The sequence below is a fragment of the Cupressus sempervirens genome, chromosome 10 (genome assembly GCF_028749045.1).
Source record: "Cupressus sempervirens isolate cs-2001-9-10 chromosome 10, ASM2874904v1, whole genome shotgun sequence".
Taxonomy (NCBI): Eukaryota; Viridiplantae; Streptophyta; class Pinopsida; order Cupressales; family Cupressaceae; genus Cupressus; species Cupressus sempervirens.
Genome location: NC_143127.1, coordinates 76,858,182 through 76,869,033, shown reverse-complemented (window position 1 = coordinate 76,869,033; position 10,852 = coordinate 76,858,182). Strand labels below are relative to the sequence as shown.

At 35.5% G+C, this 10,852-nt stretch overlaps 1 protein-coding gene across 2 annotated transcripts; it reads right to left on the bottom strand.

Annotated features, from left to right (window-relative positions):
- Window positions 1–540: 540 nt before the first annotated feature.
- On the bottom strand, window positions 541–10,047 carry SPS3F (sucrose phosphate synthase 3F). Of its 2 annotated transcripts, XM_089803390.1 has the most exons (13): window positions 9,442–10,047; window positions 9,149–9,238; window positions 7,919–8,142; window positions 5,751–5,814; window positions 4,885–5,583; window positions 4,466–4,600; window positions 4,229–4,360; window positions 3,895–4,071; window positions 3,744–3,797; window positions 3,486–3,548; window positions 2,307–3,284; window positions 1,738–1,865; window positions 541–1,146 (listed from the first exon to the last, which is right to left on the bottom strand). In XM_089803390.1, the coding sequence occupies exons 1-13, from the start codon at window positions 9,625–9,627 to the stop codon at window positions 870–872; spliced, it is 3,207 nt and encodes a 1,068-aa protein (XP_089659516.1). In that variant the 5' UTR covers window positions 9,628–10,047; the 3' UTR covers window positions 541–869. The 2 variants fall into 2 exon arrangements, with proteins under 2 accessions (XP_089659516.1, XP_089659518.1); XM_089803392.1 differs by lacking the exons at window positions 9,149–9,238; window positions 9,442–10,047 and adding an exon at window positions 8,540–8,715 and having other exon boundaries at window positions 7,919–8,353.
- Between the last annotated feature and the right edge of the window lie 805 nt (window positions 10,048–10,852).

Below are 10,852 nucleotides of genomic sequence, written 5' to 3'. Positions count from 1 at the left end.
AACATATCTTTATTAATGATGCATGCAAATTTGTTAAAGTCGAACTTTTTACCTATACAAGCACCTCTTACAAATTCACTTTGATAAATGAGAATGAGCCTTGTACTTATATAATCACCTCCTATGTAAATTCACTTTGATGATGATTGTTGGAAATCAACTTAGTACCTATGTAATCATCTAATGCAAGTTTATTTTGGGATTAGAAGAATTTGCTTTAATTAATATACTTTTAATTTGAAAAAGATATTAATTTAATATACCTTTAATTTGAAAAAAGATATTAAAAAGATATCATTTATAAATGTATTAGGCAAAGAACAAAGATTAGGGACAATAAAAAGACAAATGATTTATTTGTCTTTATAAAATCTCAAAAAATACGATTATCCTTTAAAATACCCAAAACTTTTATACCTTGAATAAATAAAATGACCAAGATCTGATCAAGATGAGTTATACATTGACCATGTAAAAGTGTACTATCTAGGAATCTACCAACTTATCTAGGAATCTACCAACTTGCAGACTAATAAAATATACAAAATAAAATAAAAATTTGATATGCAGTTTACACTGTTTACATCAATTTTCTAGGTCTTACAAATTGCCTGCTCTTAAAGCTTTGACAACATCATTTCCCATAATAAGACGAGGGAAATATAGTTTTCTTAATTCCTCGTGTAAATAAATAGAGTAGTGAGGAAAGATAAATATAAGTAAACCACCCTCAGTTAAATCGTATGTATTTCTTGGAATAGAAAGAGAGAGGTAACGGAAGTACAGTATTTTATATATATAAATATAATTATTAACCTTCTTATAATATTAAGAATATAGAAGCATTCTAGAAGGGTTAGGAATCCTCCTTATTTACATCCTAATTGCTTCATTGCATTCAAAATTGCTTCACAACTATAGCCATCTTCAGTTGAAACTATATTTTGGCTTTCAGGAGGGACAATGTCTTCTCTTTGATAACTTCCACTACTCCGTAATAGTTTTTCAGAACCAAATTCTACTGCCCCTTTCAAAATTATGGATTTGTGGGACCCTGACAACATTTCTTCATAATCAGTATCACCAGTGTCTCCCACAAAAACAAGCATTTTTGATACCTCTGCTCCCCATCGAACAAACAAATACCTGCATACAGAAATATTGTTAAATCAACAACTTATACACTAAGCAAAATTTTAGAAATTCAAAGTGTTTTCAAGAAACACTGCCGATAAGAGCATTAAAATTTGTAAATTAAAAATTGCACACGTGTAAGTTTTGAATATTCATAAAAATAAGATTGAATTTTTTAAGCAATATTTATTTGCTGAAGAAGAAAATTAACACTTGTATATCATGTTTCAGAAATTTATCATAAAATGAGATAATAATGATTCTAGTCGAAAAAATCATCACTGAATCAAATAATCATGATGGTGGAAAAGTAGTTTAATTAAGAAAGTAAGATTTTGTATTTTAAAATTACAATCTATAAAATAGCATGTTTCTATAATAGTAAAATAGAGCATTTGAAAAACAAGTACACAAAAAAAAATTCTCAATCAGCGAAGTGTTGCTGTAATATTTATGGTATTTTGAGAGTTATACAACAACTAACGACTAGAAAATTGCACTTTATAGGAAGTTCACTGTGTAATAAACTCATTCGTGGTGATGTTACATGTGGAAAAAAAGAAGGCAAAAGTAGCATTTCGCAAATAAAATGAAAATACATACCTCAAAGCTTGAGAGCGTGAAGCAAGAAGTGGAATGACATGCATCTGTGTAGAATTACGGCAATACATTAGATGGCACCTTAAACCCCGCATTCTCATACTTTGACGAAGTTCATCTACTTTCCGGACCTACAAGCGTAGCACCATTGGTCAGAAACACCTACTTAACATTCTATTAAGACTTACGAAAAAGAAAACTGCAATTCTTTTTCATGGGTCAGATATAAATATGGAGTTCATGGATTTCGTTGTGGAGCAAAGTATCACATAAACTAGACCTTTTGAGTCAAATAAGAGGAGGTGGGGCTAAGCAATAGTGATAGATTATGAGCATGGTGCATACTTAGTCTATACGTAATAATTGAAGAACTGCATCAGATCAACTGTGACAATATCATGGCAATTCATTGAAACAAGCCTACACAGTTTAAGGGGCGAGGTTCTAGGTCAGATAACTTACTCCTTAAGAGTGTCCACAATTGACTAACAAATTGCTTCAGCAGTGCCTTGAGATTTTTGTATCACTTGCAACCAATAACTGCCTAGCACAAACAGATATAAATTGCATACCTTGGTAGAGTCCTTCACAACATAGGAAAGGCAATGTGCATTGCTGTGCTCTGCATCTTCAAAAATGACACGACTATGCTTTTGTTGGCCATCCCCTTCATGAGCTGTCAATTTGGAAATTGTTTTCCTCAGCCCTTCTGCACCCCATCGGTAGTCAATGTGGTATTCATAATCTGCATCAAAACACACTTTCTTATCTGATCCATCATCGGAGTAAGCAGAAGTAGTTGGATAGTAGATTTCACTACCACTGCTGCAGATAAAAGCATCAAAGTCCTGTGGCTGTATATTTCCCGAGCCCAACATCTTGAGAGTCTCATCAATTGTTAGCGCTGTTGATAGCACAAAACCAACAAATCTTGTTGTTGCTGGATCCGAAAGCACGGATTTGAATATCCCCTGAATAATGTCCAACATGTGGGGAGAAGTTTTACCATCTTCATTGTAGCAGTCCACAGCAATAACAAAGATTCTCATCCTCTTTCTAAGTGCGGGGTATTTGTTTGGGATGGATACATTAGTTGATGGGATCTTTGGCTCATTTTCTTCAGATGTTGGCAACCTTTTCAATTTGCCTAAAAGCTTTTTGACCTGGCTAGATATTTCTGGGTTGCCTTTTGCTGCAAGTAATTTTTCAAGTTCCCCGGAGTTATCCACAGAGCCATTTATAGATGATCTCTCACCATCAATAGAAAGCCTGAGAGACATGTCTTGTACATCTTTCAACGAGTCACCCATCGATTCATCCACAGTTGAATCTGTTGGGTTGTCAGTTTGCCACTGCGGATGCCTCATCCTGCATAAAGCTATCCTTGACAAATATGTCCTGCAATGTTCTGGCCATGAAAAGCGATGGATATTTTTCAATCCGTTGCGACGGCAGTCGTTCCATAAGTTCTTGTCTGCTACAAGCTTTAGTAATGCAGAAGCTATAGCCTGCTGATCATGTGGATCAACCAACAACCCATTGTTGAGAGCCTGCAAAAGGAAAAAGTTAATAGCAATTTTCAGTTCATATTTTTACTGTTTTCTACAACAACTAGTTACAATTTCTTTTCAATTTATTCCTTGTAAGTACTAAGGTTTCACAATTAAAATGCAATTTTGTCTATCTCCATTTATTGAGGAGACATCATATATCCATCAACTTGAAAAACACAAAAAGATAATATACAGTACCCTGTGTATGTCCACTGGCCCTCCATTCTTTGTTGCGACCATGGGCAAACCATGTGCAGCTGCCTGCCGTTTATAAATAGCAAAACTTATAGGAAAATTCGAGTAGAAATAAATCCTATTATCAGGAAAGAAGAAAGTTTCTCTTGAGAGAAAATAGGCCCCAGAATTGATGACATAATATTTTGTCTGCACATAGATAATAACTAGAAGATGCCTGATATTTAACTGTCAAGAAGTTTGTGTAGAGAATCTTATTACCTCAATGAGAGTAAGACCAAAGGGTTCCACCAGAGCTGGATTAATAAACACTCCCTGGAAACCAACAAGATTTGTTGACTTAATAGTAAGCCATATATACTTCATCAATCATTACACTAGGTTCTTTTGGAACCTATTTGAGAATACACACCTTAGTTTTTGCAGCAAGGCGATAAATTTCTGGAACATCAGATTGCCTGTGATGTTTAGGGTAGGCAACTTGTCCATATAAGTCATACTTATCTATCATCTTCAAAACAGTTATAAGAACAGCTGCATTACCTCCAGACATTTCATCTACATCATCTCTATTCCCCATTATCAATGTCTGCATAAAAAAATGAGTTTCTTGTATTAAAGGTTATAACTTCAGAGAGACTCACCATCCATGATCTAAGTCACTTAGATTCTACATTTATCTTTATGTCAATAAAAGATATAAAAACTCATCCACAGAATACTAAAGACAACTTTTTTTTCCTCACCAGATTGGCAAGTTCACGTAATGAACGACACTCTCCAAATGCTTTCACGAGGGTAGTAATATTCTTTTTTGGATCAGGTCGAGATAAAGCAAGAATCATTGGTTTGTGTGGGTTTGAGAAAAAACGCATTATCTGTGAAAAAAACATGAAAATGCTAGTTTCTAGTTAGAATATATATAAGAGGGGGAAGAAATGATAAAGGAGAGATGAGGAGAATTAGATAAAAATGATAATTACCTCTGACCATATAGTTGGTAGGGCTCTAGGAGATAGGTTGCCATCACCATTGATCAAAGCTGCAAGCTCTCCATCAGCATCTGTAGGTTCTTCTTGGACAATCACATTGCTGAAATCCATTCCAGGTGGTATAACCTGGAATTTGAGGAAGTTAAAAAATCTTGTACTGCCCATTTTCCAAATGCCAATTTAAAAATCTAGTTATGTACATTCTTTTAAAAGCTAAGAGGAACAATTGCATAATTTCTGCATATCATGGCTATATTGAAGTTCTTAATGACTTAAATTAGTGTTGGCACAGGATTGTCACATTTTTTCACTCCTTAAACATTCCTAAGTAGCTACTCAAATCATTCTAGAATGGATTTTATTATAATACAATAAAAGAAAAACTTGCTTGATCAGAGAAGAAAACTCACCACCATCCGTGGCATGAAACGACCATGACAGTTCACTCCTCGCTTTGCACGTGCTCTCAAAACTTTTTCGAGTTTGACATCAAAACCATCATACAAACCCCATTGCTCATCGATTTCTTGCTTTGTACTTGTAATAACAAGCTCTGCAGCATCCAAGGATAATTCTTCTGCTTCAATTCGGCGCATTATTTTGTAAGTTGTATTAATGTCCTCTCTTGATTGTCTTCCTTGTTTTAGAAGTTGCTCAAGTTTATTTCGCCCAAGGGAATGGCCAGTAAGAACCATTGGAACATTCAGAGCTCCTGACAGGAGTGCTGCACTATCCCCTGCATCTGCATAGTGACCATGAATAACATAAGGCCAAACTGACTCTCCTCCACCAATTTGCTCTCCAAGTACTCTAGACATGTTCAGAATGTGAGCTAATGCTCCATCTACAAACTCTTGAATGAATGGCCATAGTAATTCCTTGCGAATATACTTATCCCTTGGACCAAAAGGAATCCTTATGATATATGCACCAGTACTTTCCCCTCCACCATGACCATCAGCATCATATGATCCTGGGGTTAACATCTCTGTTGGCTCACCATAGCTCCAATCAACATCTGGAGAGGAGATCTGTCTTGTGAATAAATCAACACGGTAAACTCCAGGCATCATTGACAGTGCCCTTGCAACTTCCACAACATATTTAACCTAAACAGGATTAAACATGTTCATTTAAAAAACATGTTGTATAGTAACTATTATAAAATTAGGAAATGAAAAATTCTCAATGAAATCTTAAGATATTTAAATCTTTTATGAGGAAAAGAAAATAACAACACACAAAATTATCCAATAAAATAACAACAAACACTTACTTGCCCACCCGTATCTGAATCTCTACCTAATTCCATGTTATCTCCTCTCACCAAACCATGCAAACTGTAGAAGAGAACTATTTATGAAATAATATGCAAAGAAGTTGCAATAAAAGCAATTTCCATGTGTTTTTTCTTTAAATTCAAATTGAGTTCCTGAGGTTGACATCTTCATGAATAGAACAATTTTATTCCTTTCTTTGTCATACTAAGGAACTGATGATATTAATTGAATTAATAAATGCATCTACTTCCTTGCTAGCAATATCAAGCATGAAAATACAAATTTATTGAATTGAGCTGTAAAAACTTTTTTCTTGGAAAAATATGACTTGCATTTTGCAGTGTAAATATCTAGCATTGAAGCACACCTCAATCCTCCTGATTACTAGAAACTTTCTAAATAAGTACACAAAGAATATGTAGCCATCATTGTTAACACAAAGGGTAAAAGGGATATGCAACTTCCATGATTAACAACATAATAGTTTAAAATGCAATAGTACTGCTCATTGGAAACTACATATCACACTCTTTGATAAAAATAATGCTTTCTCATACCCCATTGAAGAGGGTACAGAAGCAGAACAAATACAAGAATGGTCTAGAACAACATGAAAATGGTTTAGATATGGAAATGAATAGAAATCTATGATTGACAATTGTTTATCTTTAGCTGAAAATAATAGTGGCCGGTAAGGCAACACAGAAAGGAAAATATAAGATCAATTCGACTAACGTGAATTTCACTTCTTTAATAACCTATAGGATGGTGCTTTATTCTTCTATTGGTGAATGCCTGATTTTGAGTTATTCTTGCCCATGTTCTACACATGTTAGGAGTTTTCCAAGAAGATATAGATGTGGGTCTTAAAGATAACATTTGGTAATTCTGGTGTACCAAACTTTTTTTCTATGATATAATGTCATTTCAGACATTTTAGTATCTTCAAATGGTCCCTGACTGAAATTGCAAAAACAGAGAAGCTTAGAAAGTTTCCTACCAGCTAAAGTAAGCTATAATGGATGGGCAATCACATCACAAACTAGTTTTCCTCACTGAAAGAAAGTAAAAAATAAAAAGGCAGTTCTTAACGAACTTTACCAAAAGGCAGTTCTCAGTAACAAATTTCAAAGGGTCATTTATTGCAAAAGTTTCAAGCTTTGAACTCCACTCATATCCAAATGAACAAGAACTTTAAAGGAACTGATATGTTGGTCATTTTCTTTCTAACATGAAATCATGCATCTTATAAATGCAACAAAAATCTGTCTGCATTGACCCAAGCTTGGACATGACTAAAAGCCTAACCAGGTGCACATAGTTTGCTACAAAGGAATACCAATTTTTTATGGCTCAATAACCTTAGTCTTCTTGGTTGCAAATTGCAAATCTAGCAATGATCAGAGCTTCGTAATGCCCAATTTACCCTTTGATGATTAAGGAACCAAATTTAGCAAGTAAACAACGAGTGTGCTTTGAGTCACACTTGAGAAATTGCAGACATATAGAGAACGCACAGATGTTTAATGCCCTTAATTTTGCACAGTGATAAAATTTGTATCTTAAGAAGAAAAAGGACATACAGGGTTCGTTGTATTCAGGCCCTACAATGTATGACATTAATGAGAAACGCTCCTTGGTCATGCTAGCAATGGGGAAGGCTACCCCAAATTGCTCTATTTAAACATCAAGGTAACAGTCAACGGTAATTTAACACCTCCCTCACCAGCAAAAAATTATCTCTGGTTGTTGAACGATTTGATATTCAAGAATGGTGTGGCCTCAAATGGATAAATTACCGTAATAGGTTGATTGGAACTGGAAGAGAAATTAGTTTCAAATACAACTTTTTGAGAAGAAAAAAATTATACATAGAATTGTTTGAACAGCAAAATACTCTAGGCGGAAATCATCTATTACTGAAAACGTCAGGCTTAAATCATTAATGAAGTCATGTTAACTGACAGGAATCTTGTACACTGCCTAATAGAGATATTTCGCGTTCAAGTCCACGCTGGTAAGGCATACAGTGCTTTATGACCAATAATAATTCGCAGCAGTGACCTCCATTATTAAAGAAAAACGACCATAGCATTTAAAGGCAGCATATTATGAAAAGCTTAAGAAATATTTTGCTCCAAAAAAAAGCTTTGGGAATATTTACCTGATGAGCACAATGTAGAGGCGCTTTGATTTATTTTCATCAGACCACACCTGCAAGTCCGAGAAGTTTCGGGAAAACGCGCGTTTTGGAGTTTCAGCAATGGCGGGAATATCAGTTTTTTCTCCCTCAGATATATCCTCCGACATATCCTCCGTCGCATCCTTCCGGCCTTGTTCACGTTCAATTCGTCTCTTTGCAAGCCTGTGCGCATCGTCCCACTCGAGCTGTCACACAATTTTTCCAATTTACAGTCTCCGTTACCTTTCAGAATAATTAACTTTTCAACATAAAGTTTTCAGAAGAGGGAAAAAAAAATTTGATTGACAGAAGATTCCCCCGCCGGGCCCCATGGGATCGATTCCGATCACACGAGTCCCGGCAGCCTTTTATTGATAGAAAATGGCAATCCAGTTATGTGCCTCTTCTTCCAATTTTCTGAAAACGATTCACAATATTAGAATTAGAGACTCCTGATTGTGATGTTTATAATCAGCTTTTGCTTTTCATTGAGAAGTAAGTTGTTTCAAAACTTGACCTTGTTTTAAAAAACTCATTAAAGTTCAAAATTTGAGTTTAAATGTTTTAAAGAGTTCGAACTATTTCCGGTTAAGGACAATGCACCTCACAATTTTCAGCTAGTTAGCGGAGGGTATCGAACTCTGCACGTCAAAACACCCAACAATCACAGAAACAACAGAGGAAATGACTTCCAAATCCTCAGGTGCTCGAACTTCGAACTAGGTTTAGCGAATCCCGCACGCGGAACAACTTGAACATGGAAAATCCTGAAATTGAAACTATAGCAGGCGCTAAGCCACGAGATTGGAGTACAAATATTAACCACAAATGAAGAACAGTGATATCAAAGATATCAATTGACCTTCTATTTTACTCCATTATTACAATGACTGCAACAGAAAGCACACAAAGCTAGCCGAGCTTCAACTAAGGTTAGCCAGCAGTACAGTTGCTTCATGTTGGATTGGACATTAAATTATCAAATAATCGCAGAAAATGGTCGATCATCCATGACCGGCTTTGAACGGAAATCGAATCTGATCGTGAATAATAATTGAGACTCAAAAAGATATTATTAATTTCCTAGACTTAAATAATCATTATTTACGGGAGGTCCAGATTCATTCCATAAAGGTTAGATTAAATCTCGGCCGTCCCAAACTACTATTAGCCCCTGAAGTTAAATAAGTGGATGTCAGTAGTTTTCCGTACCTGCTTCTTCCTACGTGCCAGGTGCCAAATCCTCCAGCACATATTTTCCAATCTGTTGTTACGTTCCATGGTGTTCCGCATGGCCACCACCTGCAAGCATGAAAAGCGATTTCGTTACAGAAGAATTTGATTTTTTTTAGCTTGAACGCCTAGTTTAAGTTAAGTTCCTTATCCCTCTATGAACCTCTGAAAAGTTATCGAAGAAACCCTTAAAAACCTCTTAACAAGCATTAATGGCGTCCTTAAATCAGCAGTTTTACCTCAATTGCTCTGGAAAGGGAAGGGAAACAAACCTTTATCCATGTCCGATGGAGGTCGGATTCATCGAAGCCGGAGACAACTTCCTCAACAAAGTATTTCGTAGGATTGAAAGATCCCCTCTCAAGAAGCGTTAGAGCCGGCTTATTCTCTTCTGCAAATCCGGTTCTGGAGTCCAGGATTGCCTCCAAATATCCATTAATCCACTCATTCCCCGCCATTCTCTATTCCCCCCGACACACAAAACCCACGCAGCACCAGCAATCAAATTTCAGCAGAAATGTGAAATTCGAATTTGAGACTCCTTCGGCACATCAGAAACATCATTGCATAAACAAAATTAAAAATTTGCAAGAGAACGAAACCAGATATTCCGAAATCAAAGGCGCACAGACAAGTGCCAAGAACAATGTTAGATTCCTCCCGCCACTTCAATGGCGACAAATCTAACGAGTGCCTCGACCAACCAGAAAAAATCTCCACAGAGACCAATACTAATGCTCAAACTCGCAATCGTACAGCCTATAGAAATGCGAAAAAGAAACAAAAAAAATGGGCAAAGAAAATTGATAATAAAAGAAAACAGCCCCTGAACTTTTAATCCACAGCAGCCTTCTTCATTTGGAGCCGCGACCGTCTCCGAGAACTCTTCGCGTCGGGGGCTCCTTTTAAAGCTACGCCTCCCGCAAAAGGCTCACATGAGCGCCATCTCTATTTTCCACTTTACTTCAGGTAAAAGTTTTTACCACCACTAGAAAAAAAAAAAAGTATGCACTCAAATTCTAACATTACATGATGTGTTCGGTTCAGATTCAAAGGGGTTAAATTTGAGGGCCTAGATCTCTTAGAAATGCCAAGTGGAAAACAGTTTTTAGTTTTTAATTTTTAATTTTTTATATTTGATAAGAGTAAATTTCACAGATTGGACTGCTCAAATTTGATTCTTTAACTCAAGATTATTTTTAATTCATATGTATATAAGAGTAAATTTGAGAGATTGGATTTAGTGAAGATGGTTTCTAATTAAGTGTATCGCTCAATAAATTTGTTATACTAATAATGTCTAGTATTGTAAATTATTAAAAAGAAAAAATAATCAAAATAGCTATTTGTTACTTCTTTACAAATCATTTATTTTCAAAACTCTTCTTTAATTTTAAGTGGTGGAGGAAAGCTTCCAATTTATACTTTTCCCAAGAGTCATATTGAAACATGCAAGAGTTAACCTCCTAAACAGGATGGAGAGTGGTTCACCCATTATGAATGGTCCAATAAAATTTGATGCACTGATAATGTTTATTACACTTATCTTGTGTAAATTGCTAAAAAGGAAAGCAACTTGCATACCTATTTGTTATTATAAAGCAATCTATATGCCTATTTATTACTTCTTTATAAATCACTTTTTTCAAAACTTATGTTCAATTTTTGAGTGGCCAAGGAGAG